At 36.7% G+C, this 19,106-nt stretch overlaps 1 protein-coding gene across 2 annotated transcripts in view; it reads left to right on the top strand.

Annotated features, from left to right (window-relative positions):
- PLCB1 (phospholipase C beta 1) overlaps positions 1–19,106 on the top strand; it is a 795,638-nt gene that overhangs the window by 564,695 nt on the left and 211,837 nt on the right. For both annotated transcript variants that reach the window (XM_049779135.1, XM_049779136.1), the window contains exon 10: positions 18,960–19,106. In XM_049779135.1, coding sequence (XP_049635092.1) covers positions 18,960–19,106 — 147 coding nt within the window. The remainder of the gene's footprint in view (positions 1–18,959) is intronic.

The following is a 19,106-nucleotide window of genomic DNA, read 5'->3' as shown; positions in this document are numbered from 1 at the left end:
AATCAAACATTTCTAGGACTTCGCTTTACATTACAGATAGAGAAGTCATGGTAGAACTAACCTTTAGAACCAATTATAAAGGGGACCCTTTAGAAATTCCCTCTGTTGCCATTTTCTTTGATGTAGCAAAATTTGGAAAGTTTTGCTAATACCTAAATTGAATAATGAGAGATACCTAGGAAGTTGAAGGGGTAAATACATAATCTGTTAAATACCACCAAGTATGACAAGATTGAGTATACAGTTTATTTCAGCTGCTATAGAATTTATTTCCAGAAACTTTCATTTTTTAGTTTCAGTCATATGATGATTCTATAAGTGCTTTGAAGCTAAATTGTAACCTTACATAACAAACTTGGAAAAAGAATTACATGTTTAGATATATGTTCTAACTAAATGAAATCCTGAAGCTTTATGCTATGACTTTTATGAGAGAATTTGGACAACTTTCTGTATTCAGTCACCTGCTTATTTTCTCTTTGGTTCCGAATAAACAAAGTTTAGCTTGATCCAGTCATGAATGCCTCAGAAACTCAAAATGTTGAGATTTCTTCTGCACTCTAACAGTCTTGTTCCTCACTTACAACCTTTCTGGATTACCAAGGGCAACCAGGGATTCACACAACTTCGCAACTTCACAACTCTTAAAAGTTCAAGCTACCTCTCGGACTTCTTACACTCTACCTAATAATATATGTAACAAGGAAATTCTAAGAGAAAAATTATAAATACAGTGGTATCTGTGTTAAGGTATTTGGGACTTGCAGCCAATCCAGGTTTTATCTCCAGCATCCCATACGGTCCCCTGATGGTGCCAGTAGTGATTTCTGAGTATAGAGCCAGGAGAAATCCCTGATCAGTTCAGGTGTAGCCCCAAAATTAAAAAAAAAGATATTTGTGACTATAATTTCATTGTCATTGTGGCTGTTATTGCTATTTGTAATTTCATTACAAAAAATAAAAGAAATCCTTGGAGACACAGGCTTTTCTGATTAGACAAGGCTGGTCTTATAGAGAAGATTTTAAGATGCTCTGATTTCATTTTACCTCAAATACTAAAATTAAAGGCTAAAGTATGTGAAATATGACTTTCTAAAGTTTATCAACAGTAATTCTGTGCTCTGGTATAGCATAAAAACCATGTACAATTAAGACAAATTTTATGGAGTGCTATTATTCATCCAATTAAACTCATTATTGAAAACACTAAATTTGCATTTCAAGAGGTATTTTATTTAATTTATTATAGTTTATGTAACAAACCCAAAATATGTTAACATTTATCACTTAGAAGCATAACAAGACCTCACCATTCCTCCTCTGTCTCAATATAACATCTTCTCTTGGTCTGTTCTTGTCCACTACTGCCTGGTTTTGAGTTCTATATTTCTAAATCACAGATTGAGTTTGTAATCCAAGATCAAGGATTTTCATCATATGATACTATCTATTTGTTTTTCTCTATATGTCACAGATTAAATAAAACATTCATTATTTGTTTTACTCTTGATTTTTTACTTAATATAATTTCCACAGTTGCATCCATATTGCAGCAAACTGCATGTTTCACTTTTTCTTATAGCTTCATAGTGTTTTACTGTATTGCAACATTTCATTTTTGAGATATTTTTGGCATGTACTGGCTATTGCATTTTGTGCTGCAATGACTATATATCTTTTTGAATTGTTTTTTTTGTTTGTTTATGTGATGGAAACTGAGAACTGGAATCATTTGGATCATATGTAAGCTCTATCCTTTCCTTCCTAAGAAATATCCATACTAGTTTCCATAGAGACTGCAAAGATGACATTCCCACCAACAGTTAATGAGTGTTCCCTTTTCACTACATCTGCTATCACCATTTATTTTTGATATATGTCATTCTCATTGGTATGAAATATAATATTTCATATTGTTTGTATTTGCTTTCTCTGATTCAAAAGTGATGATGGACACTTTTTTTTTTTTAATTTTTTTTTTATTTAAACACCTTGATTACATACATGATTGTGTTTGGGTTTCAGTCATAAAAGGAACACCACCCATCACCAGTGCAACATTCCCATCACCCAAGTCCCAAATCACCCTCCTCCCCACCCAACCCCCGCCTGTACCCTAAACAGGCTCTACATTTCCCTCATACATTCTCAATATTAGGACAGTTCAAAATGTAGTTATTTCTCTAACTAAACTCATCACTCTTTGTGGTGAGCTTCCTGAGGTGAGCTGGAACTTCCAGCTCTTTTCTCTTTTGTGTCTGAAAATTATTATTACAAGGGTGTCTTTCATTTTTCTTAAAACCCATAGATGAGTGAGACCATTCTGCGTTTTTCTCTCTCTCTCTGACTTATTTCACTCAGCATAATAGATTCCATGTACATCCATGTATAGGAAAATTTCATGACTTCATCTCTCCTGACAGCTGCATAATATTCCATTGTGTATATGTACCACAGTTTCTTTAGCCATTCATCTGTTGAAGGGCATCTTGGTTGTTTCCAGAGTCTTGCTATGGTAAATAGTGCTGCAATGAATATAGGTGTAAGGAAGGGGTTTTTGTATTGTATTTTTGTGTTCCTAGGGTATATTCCTAGGAGTGGTATAGCTGGATCGTATGGGAGCTCGATTTCCAGTTTTTGGAGGAATCTCCATATCGCTTTCCATAAAGGTTGAACTAGACAGCATTCCCACCAGCAGTGGATAAGAGTTCCTTTCTCTCCACATCCCCGCCAACACTGTTTATTCTCATTCTTTGTGATGTGTGCCATTCTCTGGGGTGTGAGGTGGTATCTCATCGTTGTTTTGATTTGCATCTCCCTGATGATTAGTGATGTGGAACATTTTTTCATGTGTCTTTTGGCCATGCGTATTTCTTCTTTGTCAAAGTGTCTGTTCATTTCTTCTCCCCATTTTTTGATGGGGTTAGATGTTTTTTTCTTGTAAAGTTCTGTCAGTGCCTTGTATATTTTGGAGATTAGCCCCTTATCTGATGGGTATTGGGTGAATAGTTTCTCCCACTCAGTGGGTGGCTCTTGTATCCTGGGCACTATTTCCTTTGAGGTGCAGAAGCTTCTCAGCTTAATATATTCCCATCTGTTAATCTCTGCTTTCACTTGCTTGGAGAGTGCAGTTTCCTCCTTGAAGATGCCTGTAATGTCCTGTAGTGTTTTGCCTATGTGCTGTTCTATATATCTTATGGTTTTGGGGCTGATATCGAGGTCTTTAATCCATTTGGATTTTACCTTTGTACATGATGTTAGCTGGGGGTCTAAGTTTAATTTTTTGCAAGTGGCTATCCAATTGTGCCAACACCACTTGTTGAAGAGGCTTTCCCTGCTCCATTTAGGATTTCCTGCTCCTTTATCAAAAATTAGATGGTTGTACGTCTGGGGAACATTTTCTGAGTATTCAAGCCTATTCCACTGATCTGAGGACCTATCCTTATTCCAATACCATGCTGTTTTGATAACTGTTGCTTTGTAGTACAGTTTAAAGTTGGGAAAAGTAATTCCTCCCATATTCTTTTTCCCAATGATTGCTTTAGCTATTCGAGGGTGTTTATTGTTCCAAATGAATTTCAAAAGTGTCTGATCCACTTCTTTGAAGAATGTCATGGGTATCTTTAGAGGGATGGCATTAAATCTGTATAATGCCTTGGGGAGTATTGACATTTTGATGATGTTAATCCTGCCAATCCATGAGCAGGGTATGTGTTTCCATTTCCGTGTGTCCTCTCTTATTTCTTGGAGCAGAGTTTTATAGTTTTCTTTGTATAGGTCCTTCACATATTTAGTCAAGTTGATTCCAAGATATTTGAGTTTGTGTGGTACTATTGTGAATGGGGTTGTTTTCTTAATGTCCATTTCTTCTTTATTACTGTTGGTGTATAGAAAGGCCATTGATTTTTGTGTGTTAATTTTGTAGCCTGCCACCTTGCTATATGAGTCTATTGTTTCTAGAAGCTTTTTGATAGAGTCTTTAGGGTTTTCTAAGTAGAGTATCATGTCATCTGCAAACAGTGAGAGCTTGACTTCTTCCTTTCCTATCTGGATTCCCTTGATATCCTTTTCTTGCCTAATCGCTATAGCAAGTACTTCCAGTGCTATGTTGAATAGGAGTGGTGAGAGAGGACAGCCTTGTCTTGTGCCAGAATTTAGAGGGAAGGCTTTCAGTTTTTCTCCATTGAGGATAATATTTGCCACTGGCTTGTGGTAGATGGCCTTCACTATATTGAGAAAGGTTCCCTCCATTCCCATCTTGCTGAGAGTTTTGATCAAGAATGGGTGTTGGACCTTGTCAAATGCTTTCTCTGCATCTATTGATATGATCATGTGGTTTTTATTTTTCTTGTTATTGATGTTGTGTATTATGTTGATAGATTTACGGATGTTAAACCAGCCTTGCATTCCTGGGATGAAACCTACTTGATCGTAGTGGATGATCTTCTTAATGAGGCATTGAATCCTATTTGCCAGGATTTTGTTGAGGATCTTTGCATCTGCATTCATCAGTGATATTGGTCTGTAATTTTCTTTTTTGGTAGCGTCTCTGTCTGGTTTAGGTATCAAGGTGATGTTGGCTTCATAAAAGCTATTTGGAAGTGTTTCTGTTTGTTCAATTTCATGAAAGAGTCTTGCCAAGATTGGCAGTAGTTCCTCTTGGAAAGTTTGATAGAATTCATTAGTGAATCCATCTGGACCTGGGCTTTTGTTTTTCGGCAGACATTTGATTACTGTTTTAATTTCATCAATGGTGATGGGGGTGTTTAGATATGCTACATCCTCTTCCTTCAACCGTGGAAGATTATAAGAGTCCAAGAATTTATCCATTTCTTCCAGGTTCTCATTTTTAGTGGCGTAGAGTTTTTCAAAGTAGTTTCTGATTACCCTTTGAATCTCTGTCATATCAGTAGTGATCTCTCCTTTTTCATTCCTGATACGAGTTATCAAGTTTCTCTCTCTCTCTTTCTTTGTTAGGTTTGCCAGTGGTCTATCAATCTTGTTTATTTTTTCAAAGAACCAACTTCTGCTTTCGTTGATCTTTCGGATTGTTTTTTGAGTTTCCACTTCGTTGATTTCTGCTCTCAGCTTTGTTATTTCCTTCTGTCTTCCTGTTCTTGGGTCCTTTTGTTGAGCATTTTCTAGTTCTATTAGCTGTGTCATTAAGCTACTCAGGTAAGCTCCTTCTTCCTTCCTGATGTGTGCTTGCAAAGCTATAAATTTTCCTCTCAGTACTGCTTTTGCTGTGTCCCATAAGTTCTGAGAGTTTGTGTCTTTATTGTCATTTGTTTCCAGGAACCTTTTTATTTCCTCCTTGATTTCATCTCGGACCCACTGGTTATTGAGCATGAGGCTGTTTAACTTCCAGGTGTTAAAGTGTTTCTTCTGAGTCCCTTTGGAGTTCACAAATAATTTCAGAGCCTTGTGGTCAGCGAAGGTAGTCTGCAAAATTTCTATCCTCTTGATCTTATGGAGGTATGTTTTATGTGCCAGCATGTAGTCTATCCTGGAGAATGTCCCATGTACATTGGAGAAGAATGTGTATCCAGGTTTCTGGGGATGGAGTGTCCTATATATATCCACTAGGCCTCTTTCTTCCATTTCTCTCCTCAGGTCTAGTATATTCTTGTTGGGTTTCAGTCTGGTTGACCTGTCCAGTGTTGACAAAGCCGTGTTTAGGTCCCCCACAATTATTGTGTTGTTGTTGATATTATTTTTCAGATTTGTCAGCAGTTGTATTAAATATTTTGCTGGCCCCTCATTCGGTGCATATATGTTTAGGAGAGTGAATTCTTCCTGCTCTACGTACCCCTTGATTAATATAAAATGTCCGTCTTTGTCCCTTACAACCTTCCTGAGTATAAAGTTTGCATTATCTGATATTAGTATGGCCACTCCAGCTTTTTTATGGGTGTTGTTTGCTTGGATAACTTTTCTCCAGCCTTTTATTTTGAGTCTATGTTTGTTCTGACTATTCAGGTGCGTTTCTTGTAGGCAGCAGAAGGTTGGATTGAGTTTTTTGATCCATTTAGCCACTCTGTGTCTCTTAACTGGTGCATTTAGTCCATTGACGTTGAGAGAAAGAATTGTCCTGGGATTTAACGCCATCTTTATTTCAAAATTTGGTGTGTCTTTTGGGTAGTCTTGTCTTAGATTAGGTCTTTCAGTTTTTCTCTTAAGACTGGTTTTGTGTCTGTGAAGTTTCTGAGCTGTTTTTTGTCTGTGAAACCATGTATTCTTCCATCAAACCGGAAAGTGAGTTTTGCTGGGTATAGTATTCTGGGTGAAGCATTCATTTCATTCAGTCTTGTCACAATATCCCACCACTGCTTTCTGGCATTGAGCGTTTCTGGTGACAGGTCTGCTGTAAATCTCAGGGAAGCTTGCTTGAACATGATTTCCCCTTTTGATCTTGCTGTTTTCAGAATTCTGTCTCTATCTGTGGGATTTGTCATTGTGACTAGGATGTGTCTTGGGGTGGTTTTTCTGGGGTCTCTTTTGGTTGGTAATCTTCGGGCATGCAGGATTTGATCACATATATTCTTTAGCTCTGGAAGTTTCTCTTTAATGATGTTCTTGACCATTGATTCTTCCTGGAAATTTTCTTCCTGGGTCTCTGGGACTCCAATGATTCTTAAGTTGTTTCTGTTGATCTTATCATAGACTTCTATTTTCGTCTGTTCCCATTCTTTGACTAATTTTTCCATTGTCTGCTCATTTGCTTTAAGTTTTTTGTCCAATCTCTCCTGCTGTATGGAATTGTTATGTATCTCATCTTCCACAGCACCAAGTCTATTCTCAGCTTCTGATACCCTGTCCCAGAGCTTATCCATTTTGTCATTCACTTCGTTTACTGAGTTTTTCAGGCCTGTTAGTTGACATGTTATTTCAGTTTGGAGTTTTGTCATTTCTGCCTTCATATTTTCTTGGTTCTTATTAGTGTTCTGTTCAACTCGATCCATGGTTTCTTGGAGTCTGTTGAGCACCTTCCATATTGCTAGTCTAAAGTCCTTATCTGAGAGGTTGATTAGTTGTTCAGTCATTATCTGGTCCTCAGAATTGTCATCTTCATTCTCTATGTCTGATGCTGGCCTGCGCTGTTTCCCCATTGTCACATTTGTATTGTGGGTTTTTCTACGTGTTGTAGTGGTATTCATTGTCTATATGATGTAGGCAGCACACTCCTCTGGCTCCTCCCTTTCTGGATGGGCTGACTTGCCTCTAAGGGAGGGGAGTCCTCCGTGGATGAAGCCTCACACTGGGTCAAATCTTAGGCCCGAGCATGTAACAGAGAAGACAGTCCAGAGAGAAATGTTTGCTTCTGTGATATAGCGCCGTTCTTAGTGTGATTTTTCCTTCTTGTTGCAATGGAGTTCTTTCCTTAGAAAGAGTGCACGGCCGCGTAGCGAAGCGGAGCGGCCGTGCTCCTCTGAGCCTCTTTTTGCCCCACTCGCAAGAGTTTCACGCAAGAGGACAGTAGACAGACATAGACAGGTCACACTCACAGTCTTTCACAGCTGAGCCCCACTGGGCCGGTGTACTTTCGCGGATTTTCCCCGCCTGGTGTCACACACAGGGAGCCAGCTTTTGCAAAGGATAGCCGGTTTTTATGCTCTCGATGGACACTTTTTATCTGCTGCGTGACCATCCATGTGTCTGTGGTGATGTCTGTTTTTCTCTTTTCCCCAATTTGATGGGATTGTTGGTTTATTGTTTTTTATCTTTGCGAGTGCTTTTATATATGTTATATATTAGACCTTTATTTGTTGTATTGTGGGTAGAGGTTTTCTCCCATTCAGTAAGATACCATCTTACTTTAGTCTAAAAATATTTTGTTGAAGATATGAGTCTAAATCTTCTCTAAATGTCTTTATTAGTCCAAGAAGAAAAGTGTAGTTACTGGTATTTGTGGGTAAACCAAAGATACAAAGACTGATTCCTCTACAATTATTTCTTATTAAGTACCATATTCATTAAGAATACTGGGGCATTAAAAATCCAATCAGATTTTTCAATAGTGAAAATTACTATTAGTGAAACTTATATTAGTGAACCTTGTTTCCAAAAATTTAAAAGCAGATCTGTTGATGTAGCCAGAGGGTGGAAATGGAAAGAAAGAAAAGCATATATTTATAGTAAGAAAAGACAGAGAGACAGAAAGACAGATAGGTAGGTAGATAGATGATAGATAGATAGATAGATAGATAGATAGATAGATAGATAGATAGATAGATAGATGATAGATAGATAGGTAGGTAGGTAGATGATAGATAATAGATAGATAGATAGATTATAGATAGATAGATAGATAGATAGATAGATAGATAGATAGATAGATAGATAGATAGATAGATAGGTAGGTAGGTAGGTAGGTAGATGATAGATAATAGATAGATAGATAGATAGATAGATAGATTATAGATAGATAGATAGATAGATAGATAGATAGATAGATAGATAGCAGAGAGATAGGTAGATAGAAGGTAGTAGAAACAAAGGTAAAAATAATAATGACAGTACACTGCTGAAGCAATGCATACTTTTTTTTATTCATATCTTTATTTAAGCACCATGATTACAAGCATGTTTGTAAAAAACAAAAACAAAAACAAAAAACAACAAAAAAACAAAGAACACCCCCATTTACCAGTGCAGGTCAAGCATCTTCCTAGGATCTGTTTAAGAACCAAGATCTCTAATTACAGAAGACTGACTATAACAACCGTAAGTAATCAGAAGCTTTCCTGAGATCACAAAGAAAGACTTTATCCTAGGCTTTATCCTAGGATCTGTGCAAAAACCAAGATCTCTAACTACAGAAGACTGACAACTGTGACTGAACAGAACTTTTTCTGGGACCATAAAAAAAAAAGACCTTGGGGTTGGTTAATCAACATGCCTGGAGCCTATAGTCAGTATTTTGATATTATGCTTTATGGGAGGAGACACCCTGTATCTCTTAAGCCAATAGAATTTTCTTTTTAATTACCCTAACATTTGCTATGCCTATGAAAAAATGCCATCTACCCCTTCCCCCCTTTTTTTCTCTTCCCTTCTTTTAATTTTATTTATATGCTAGATAGGTGATCCCACCTTTTTATAGAACTTTAAAACTTGAATCATTTTGTTTGTTTCATATTTCTGTCCTCCTACAAATTGAGAAAAGAAAAGAAAAAAGTGGATGTGGCTCAGGGGCCAAGTGGCCAAAGAAAATTGAGTGGAAAAAAATGATCAGATATGAATAGTAAAGTCTAAATACTAAATACTACAGCTAAAGTCAATACTGGTGGTGAGAATAACCCTAATTCCCTGTCACTAAATGCCTCACATATAATTTTGAAAGACTTGTAATTCACAATGGTCTCAATAAAAAAAATTAAATCCCACCAAAGTCAAGCCCATGATATGAAGCTTGCCACAAAGAGTGGTGAGTTCACTGACAGCTACCATGACAATGATAGTTGGAACTGATCACTCTGAACAAAAACTGGGTGTTGAAAGATAATAAAAGGATATACATGATGCCCTTTCATTGAAAGTAGTGCAAACCACAATATCAGAAAGGAGAGAGAGAAAGAATAAGAGAGATAAACAGAAAGTTTGTCCCAGCGACCGGCAGGAGATGGAGGGAAAAGGGGGAAATTGGTGACTGGAAAGTTCACTGATGAAGAGCAGTGTACATTCTGTGACTGAAACCCAACTATAAACATTTCTATAACCACAGTGATTAAATAAAGAATTTATTATTAAGATAATAAAAACAAGATCAGAGAATTAAATTGGTTTTCAGATATTGAAAAGAAAGTAAATAGCAGAACATTCAAAGAAGCCTTGCAAATAAATTTTAGGCAGTATTTCAGGAAGTAGAGCAAGAAAGTAAAATATAAACAGTAGACAACATAGCATCAAAGCATCCCTGGAGGGTCTCTTTTAGTCACAGTATGATTTTTAATTTCTACCTTTCTGGCTCCCATGAAGTTTCCATAATTATCTGTCTTAGTAATAGAGAGCAGAAGTCAGAAGCACTGTTGCATTTAAATAAAGCCATATAACATTTCATGTTTTCTTGGCTGAAGATATATTGCTGAAAAATGACAAGGCATAAGCATGGCCATTGGGTATCATGATCACAATCCTTTCCTCCTGTGTCTCTTAGAAGATTGCTCCTCCATTGAAGTCAGATCTTTTCTCTGTTGCAGCACCACTTTTCATTAAAATAGTCCCTTTGAATGGAAAGCTTCATAAAGAAGTTTTAATTTTAGTTCACTGGATGGTTCAAATACTATTCTTACCTATAAAAAACTTTCGGTGTTATTGTGTTCTCTTAGAAATATACTAATCTTTTATTAATGAAATGTATGAATAAGTCTATTTTCACCTTTGTCAACTAGCCTTATCTTTCTATATTTGAACTCTTTTCTGTTTATTTTATTCAAGGAACTTGTAGCATTGTTATTCATTGTACTTGGTAGTTTCATAATCTTATTATAGTATGGGAAATTTTGATTTTGTTTTTGCACCGCACCAGGTAGTGTTCAGAACTTACTCTTGGCTCTATACTCAGTAATCACTCCTGACAGTGCTCAGGGGACCATATCAGTACAAAGGTTTTAATCCAGGTCCACCATGTGCAAGGAAGGAAATTATCTTACTCACTGTAGTGTCTCTACAGTTGTGGGATTTTAGGTCTTGTATTTTGGGACTACAGATTTAAGATCTTCGATCTATAGTTGAAGAATTTGTCTCTGGACCAAGTTAAAACTCCATTTCTGTGTCATTATTAATATACTTAGAAAAGCAAAACTTTTACTCTAAATTCCCAAGGTCTTTCATTTTCTATGCTTCTCAGTGGAGCAGAAAAAATTGTAAGCAGTTTTGCAAAATATTGCAGGGTTGATGAAAATGGACTCATGCATTTAAGCTAATAGCACAGCAAATATTACAGCTGTGAGTTATAGGCTACATAAGAAAGTGTTCTAAGGCACTATTTGGTCTTAAATTTTTACTAGTTAAAACTGTTTTTAGGCTAATTTATTATTCTAAAAACATCTGCATTTTTACAAAGTAGCGTAGTTTCTTTAGTTGCCACCGTATACATTACAAGACAATTATTTTTTTCATTGGCTAAACCTTGACCAACTGCCGTGTTATCTGGTGCATCAAAAATCTTGAATGCTTACTTCTGAAATAAGACCAAGCTCTGTTTGACAAGTTGTTTCCTAGGTTGTAGTCACCTACAGAGTATTTTGATAGATTTGGTTTTGGTTTGGGGCTTTGGTGCTACACCCAGCAGTGCTATGGTGCTACTCCAAGCTCCCTACTAGGGTTATCATTTCAAGCAGTGCTCACTGCAGTGAACACTCACATACAGTCTTCAGAAAATCATGTGGTGCCTTGGATCAAATAGGGCCACCTACGTGTCTCCTGCATATTCTCCAGACATTTGAGCTAGCTCACTTGCTACAATCATTTTGTGAACAGTCCTTCAAATTCATTCACTCTTTTTGTTCAAGGTTAGGTTAATCCCTTTATTGGAAGTTTTATTGATTGATTGATAGATAAATATAAAGACAGATAATTTATATATATATGCATAGACATATAGTTATGGATGGATAGTGGGGTGATAGAGAAATAATGAGGTGGTGTCCACACTCAACAGCATTTTCCCAATAAGGACTGGCCGTGCTTGAGTTGCCTCTGCTCAAGCTGACTAGGTCATACCTTCCAGTGCTCAGGAGGCACGCGGTGCCAGGTATCCAACTCGGGACTTTTGCAGATGCTTGGCATATTTTTGTCCTGTCACTTGAATGATCTCTCCACCTTGAGTATTAAGTGCATAATATAAATTCAAACAATCTTTGCAGAGCTAGCTCTTATTTTACACTGATATTATTGATGTATATTATTAGGCTGAAATCCACAGAGCCTAAACCTACCATATGTGACAGTCTGAGCTCAGTTCACCAATATTGAAAAATGCATGCATGGATGTATGTGTTCTCTATTCCTACACAATACTAAATGTGGTAGAGAAGATAACTCAAATATTATGTTTAATTAACCTGTATGATACTAACCAGCCTTCCATTGAATTTATCAATGTATTATGATTTGTTTTGTTGTTGATTTTTGTTTGGTTTTGGTTTTGGGTCTACACCCCACGGTGTTCCTGGCTCCGCACTCAGAAATCACTCCTGGAAGGTATCAAACCCGGGTCTGTCTCAGGTCATCCATATGCAAAGAAAACACCCTACAGTGCATGATTGTAGTTGGGTTTCAGTCACAAACAGAACACCCGCCTTGTTTTGTTTTTCATATGTGTTGAGGAAAGAGTTGACAGCAGACTTATATTGCAGTGATTTCTTATCAGGCTTCATTGAAAATTACTTTGTCATCTTCTGGGTTTGGACTTAAATAGAATATTCTCATATGAGAATAATTAACATAATATATTTTATAAATTCACTATTATGTCCTGCACCCAAAGACTTACACAAAGTCAAGGGGTACACCTGTCTGCTCCAGGGCTTACTCATGGCTCAGGGTTCTGAGCTAAAGGTGCTGTGTATGGGAGAGGAGCATGTGTGATACTCAGAATCAAAATGGAGTCAGTCATATGCTAGGTAAACCACCTTCACTCCTGTAGAGTGTCTCCAGTACCACACATAGACATTTAAAGCTCAAGAAAGGTCATAATTTTGTTAACCCAATACCAGAAAACATTAATGGCAACACAATGAAATTAATATTGAAATGTAGACTAAAACGACATATTCAACATATTGTCATGTTTTATTTATATTATTGACAAAGTTACTGATTCATTCAAAGGGTATTTTTCCTACAAAATAAAAAATACAAACTTTGAGCCTCAAGGCTAAATCCAAAATCATAGGATGTTATGTTTGAGCATGCATCTTGTTTCTGTCTTTTGCTTGTCCATGTTAAGTGTGAACTTGCAAGTTTTATACACTGCACAGCTTCTCAGCATTCATGTTATTTCAATAATCTCTTTTACTTTCCTTTGTGGTTCCTGCAAAGCAACTAAATTTGACTCAATGTCTTCTAAGAAATCACAATAATTTGAGATTTAGTTGTATGGAATTGTCCTTTGTTAGGGTAAAAAATCCACATATTAGAAATTGTTTATGATTTCTACCTAATCAGAAAAAAATATTCAATAGCAGCTATTTTAACCCAAAAATATAGGTAGGAGAAAGAAAGAAATTGAGTTGAGAAGATGAATGACACATATGAAAAGATGATAGATGGGAGCTAATGGGTTTCAGGTGCATTGTTGGTGTTAATAAAGGACAGAACTAAATATCCAAAGCAGAGTCAACAACAATAAAATCACAGGGGATGGTGTCATGGGATGAGCTATTGGGGACAGGAAAATTGGTGGAAGGAGATAGATATTGATGGTGGGCTTGGTCCTGAAACATTATATGTCTAAAACTCAAATGTGAATAACTTTGTAAATCACACGGTTAAAATAAAGTTACCTTTAGTGATATTCTGAAGTAACTTCTTTTCTATTTTAAAAACAATACCAATTTAATTAAAAATTTGTTATTATTGGGAAAGAAAATTGGTTGACACCCAGTGTGTACAGAGCCTTGTGCCAAGTTTCCAGAATTAGAAAAAATGTAAGTCTCATAAAGCACACAATGGGAAGAACTTGGTCTGGTTTTCAAAGTGTGTATGGACTTATTTTCTAATAGATTATGAAGTTGTGTTCTACTGCACTGTGCTTTTCTTTTTAGTGTGTGTGTGTGTGTGTGTGTGTGTGTGGTTTTTGGGTCACACCTGGCAGTGCTCAGGGGTTATTCCTGGCTCCATGCTCAGAAATTGTTCCTGGCAGGCACGGGGGACCATATGGGACGCCGGCAAACACCTTACCTCCATGCTATCTCTCCGGCCCCAAACACCTGCACTGTGCTTTTCAATGTTTACCTTTCATAGTAGATGATCAATGAATCTGTATTTTAGTGGAAGATTAAGAGGAGAGAAAGAGAGTAGAAGGATGGGAATGGTAGAGGGGAGAGGGTGTGGAAAGTAGTTTAAGAATAAAAGGAAAAGTTAGTGAGAAAAATGCAGGGCACACCTCCAATTCCCTTGGCAAATTCCAATTCCTCCAATTCCACAAGGCCTTGAGAGAATAATTAGGAGAAGCCCTAGAGGACCCTAACCATTACTCCAGCATGGCTGTGGTAAACCCTGAAACACTAGCCCAGTTGACCAAACACATTGGGAGGGAGTGATTGCCCCTGGTCACTACTTGGCAGTCCCCACCTGAACAAAAAGAAATGAAGAAACAAACAAGATGAATTTTCCAAAATGAGACTGGGAAAAATTGAGTTTTTTAAATTTGCTTATGAACACATTTAATAATCAAGTATATTTAAAGTCAAACAAGATATGACCCTAAATCACATTGATATTGTTTTGTATTTTTAAAGTTTAAACTAGTCTCAGTGGATTAGGCTTCCATCAGGAGGTATATTTTATTTATTATTTATTTTTAATGATACTTTATTTAAGCACCATGTTTGTGACTTTTTTCATGATTGAGTTTCAGTCATACAATGTACAGCACCCTTCACCAGTACATGTCTCCCACCACCAATGTCCCCAGTTTCTCTCCCACTCTCTCCCCTATCAGCTTCTTGGCAGACAGTTTACCTCTCTCTCTTTTATTTCCCCCTTTTTTGCACTACCATTAATAAAGGGGGTATGTATCATGTATATCACATTATCCTCTTTAGCACTCTGTTTTGTCCAGAGTGATCAGTTCCAACTTTCCTTATCACAGTGGGCCTTTCTAGTTTCTACTATGACTGGTCCTCCTGACCATCTATTGTCTTTGGATATTATAGCCATATTATTCTTTTATCTTTCTTATATCTCACAAATGTGTGAGATTATTCTATGTTTATCTCTCTCCCTCTAACACATTTCACTCAGCTTAATCATCTCCATATTCATCCATATATAAGAAAATTCTATGGCTTTATTTTTCCTAACAGCTTTCATAGCATTTTATTGTGTAGATGTACCACAGTTTCTTTATCCATTCATCTGTTTTCAGACACTTGGGTTGTTCCCAGATTCTGACTATTATAAATGGTACTGTGATAGAGGAATGCAGAGGGCTTTTCTGCGTGGTATTTTTTGGTTCGTATGGTATATCCCTAAGAGTGCTATAGCTGGATCATATATGATGTTCCATTTCTAGTCTTTTGAGAAATATCCATATTGTTTCCTCAAAAGGCATTTCCACTGGCAGTGAATGAAATCATTTTCTCCTTGCTTCTACGCTAGCATTGGTTTTTCTGTTCTTTATGATATGTACCAGTCTCAGTGGTATGAGATATTTCATTGTTTTAATTGGCATCTCTCTGGTGATTAGCGATGAAGAAAATTTTTCATGTGTCTTTTTGTTAATCTGTATTTCTTCTTGAGGAATGTGTGTTCATTTCTTCTCTCCATTTTGGATGGGGTTAGATGTTTTATCTTGTTAAGTTCTATGAGTACCTGGTATTTTAAATGAAGGCTTCCAAAGCAGCAACAAAAGTGTTTTCATTAAGACACCCAGATCACTATGTGAATGTAAGAGGAGATGTAACTTTAATTGAAGTCTATTAATAAATAGTCACACAAAGATACAAACATGAGTGTTGTGTTAAATAATTAGCGATGGGGCTGGATGGCGATGGATGGAGGCCTTTGTGCTTAGGCCCCAGCCATGTGGCTTCATCCCCATCCAGCTGGCGGATTTCAGGCCCAGGTAATCGGCGTAATCAAGACTCACTCACAGGCAGGCTTCAGGAAGAATCATTTTTATTCAAGCCCTAGCCACCACGTGTGCGTGGCCTATTCATAACCTTTCAAGCACTAGTTATTCTTGGCCCTGCATCTAAACTCCTTTCAGCCATCTTCCTCAGAGCGCCCAGCAGCGCAGAAAGGGCAAAGCGCCAAAAGGGCCGAATTCCCTTGGTTCATGCCTTATTTACCTTTTTCCAGACCCCTCCCAGGAATGGGAGGGGCTCGCAGGTAAGGTTACGCCTACTATCCGGTCCCCAAGCCCCTCCCAGAAATGGGTGGGTTTGGGCACACTACACATGAGAATCATTATGTCATATTTATCATGTCTAATGCCCAAGGATCAGCAGTTCTTTTATTCATCATTGAATTTATAAGTGTATATAGCATTGATATTTATATATATAATAATTATTTATATTTAAAAGTCTGCAGGGAACTATCTTGCGAAGTTTCTCTTCTCAAGAACCAATAACCAAAAGTCAGATTGTGAGGGCGTTAAGACGTAATATGCCTTAGATGTGCCCAACTTTGGTTTGGTTCCTTGAAGATATCTGGGTGCATTCCTGGAGCCACAGCCCAAGCATCATTGGGTGTATCTCCTGAGAGGTAATCCAGAGCTCCTTTATGACTTTCTGGCAGGACCCCACAAAGAACCAGTAGACAAAATTCTCTCTTTTTAATCTGTGCTAGAAGGTAATCTGGATCATTGAACTGGATGCTTCCAGAATTAGTTAAGTACAGGTTAGTACTTTTGAGAAATTTATTGAATGTAAGATAAACTTATATTGTGCCAGGTAAACAATGTTAATTTGCCTTTCTAGAAAAACTTGTTTTAGTGTTAAAAGTTAAATAATGCTAAAATAAACAAAAATTAGAAGTGCTAGTGGTGGCGTTTTTACTTAGGCATTTTATGTAGAGTGAAAACAAGGAAAACATTGTTAAAAGGTAAATTGTTGGAAACTAATGATATTAATTTTTGTGTTTACTAAAAACCCTAAAAGTATGCATAAACTTTAGGTCAATAATAAGTATGCATAAACTTTAGGTCAATAATAAGTTTACAAAGGTTTAAATATCAGGGTATCAACACAATGTCATTTCTACTAGTTGCAAATTAGAAACTAATTAGAAATTAATATTCACAACAACTTGAATATAAAAATACCATGTACCTAGTCAGTAGATGTAGAACACATGTAAAGTATGTGCCATTCCTGTTTATATATTTTAATGTATAAAAACAAATACATTTATAGGATATAGTTAGATGCTATGATACATGTAGTTTTCAGTAAGAAGGGTTTACTATGCTTTCCATTTATCAAAGGCATTTATGAAGTCAAATATCTACATATCTGTATATGTATGTATTGTACATTCAGAGATACACTGATTGTGTATTTACAAAAGAATTATATTATTTTATATGAAAGTATGCATACCAAGATTCTATAAATAATCACTTTTTGTAAGCATGAGCACATCCTTCAGTTCTTAGGAACAAGTCCTACCTCTGGGCTCAGGGTTGCTTGCAGTGGCATGCAAAAAACTATGAAGTATATACCAAGAAATATACAAAGAAACTATGGTACTTAAAGACCAAAACCAGACCCATAAATTCAGGTAGCTGTGTGGTCTCTCCAGTCTTACATAGCAAGATTTTAACAACATTTATCTTAAAAAGAGGACTTGGGCATTTCGGGAAAAGTTTTGTATTTCTCTTCTGCTTATTTCATTTCCTCATTTTTCTCCAATGAGTATACACATGAAATCTATTTTTACAGAAATGTTTCAAGAAAGTAAAAGAAAAAGGCTACGCCAAATATTTAATTCAAGCTAATTACTACTTACAAAAGTACTATTTTTTGGCAGTCAGAGATTTTGCACAGCTAGTAATTACTTGCCTTCCCCATGACCTACCTGGACTCAATTCCTGACAGCTATTCTACACAAAGGCCCTGAGTGCCGACCAGGAGTGATCTGATCCGTAAATGCAAAACCAAGAGTCAATCCTAAACAGCATCAAGTATGACCCCAAAATCATATTTGGTTTGGAGGCTTAAAAAATGTTGTTTTCCTGATTTTTAAAGAAACAAATTGTGTTGACTAACGGAAATAGTTGAAATGGTTCTCTTTGTATACTCTGTAAAGATTACTATGATAAAGATAAGGAAATATCTTGATTTTTAGCATTAGTCATTTTAAAAAGGTTGCACTAAAAGAAAAATTTCAAATAGAGTCTGAGTAAAATACAAGTATGAGTCATATTTCTTCCGTTTGGAGTCAAATCATTCTAAAATATTATTAAAACTTGCTTTTATATGAACATCCAGCTTCTTGTTCCTGGGAGAGGCTCATTTGGGAGAAACTTTATTTTCTGTTCCAGAGAACAGAATCATTATTTGAAAATACTTTAACTTCTTAAAATTAACAGTAAAATTACTTACAATAATTTTATTATAAAATGAATATAGTAAATTAGAGAGGCCAGTAAGTACTGTAGAATGAGTCCTTGCCTTGACCCAGGCTTAATTCTCAGCACCAGACATGGTCCTGTGAGCGCCACAAGGAGTGATTCCTGAGTGCAGAGCCAGGTGTAAGCCCTGAGCTTTACCAGGTGTGGCCCCAAAACCAAATTAATAGCAATTATAATACAAGAGGAAATTTAGAAATTTAATACTCTTTTAGAGCAAAGCTCTATTATAATTATCGGTTCATCTGGGAGGATGGTAATCCTATATTTAAAATCAGAGTGCTCATATTTAGATTTTTATATGCTTTGTCAGCGTGTGAAGTTCATGTAAATATTGTTTATTTCTACTTTGGGTGGCATTTAGAGATCACTATAGTGTAATATCCTGATCCTGGATCACTGCTTGTTCACATTAAAATCCAACTATGAGGCCAAGTCCAGAGAAAGAGCACAGGGCTAAGGTTTGAGCATTGTGGAGTTTGAGCATTGCCAGGTGTGCCCTCCTCCAATAAAATAGAATAAAACCTAAGTTTGGCTACTGCCTTCCACCATGCTTTTATTTGAGGGAAGGGGTGTTTGTGGGAATTGAAGCAAGATCACCTCAGCATCCCTCTAAAATTATGCATTCTCAGTCTTCTTAATTCTTTCCCTACAGGACAAATATCAGTAGATGGGTTTATGCGCTATCTCAGTGGAGAAGAAAATGGAGTTGTTGCACCTGAGAAACTGGATTTGAATGAAGATATGTCTCAGCCCCTTTCTCACTATTTCATTAATTCCTCACACAACACCTACCTCACAG

Source organism: Suncus etruscus, chromosome 9 (assembly GCF_024139225.1).
Source record: "Suncus etruscus isolate mSunEtr1 chromosome 9, mSunEtr1.pri.cur, whole genome shotgun sequence".
In the NCBI taxonomy this organism is placed as follows: domain Eukaryota; kingdom Metazoa; phylum Chordata; class Mammalia; order Eulipotyphla; family Soricidae; genus Suncus; species Suncus etruscus.
The sequence above is the reverse complement of the archived record's forward strand: the minus strand, read 5'-3'. Positions and strand labels throughout refer to the sequence as shown.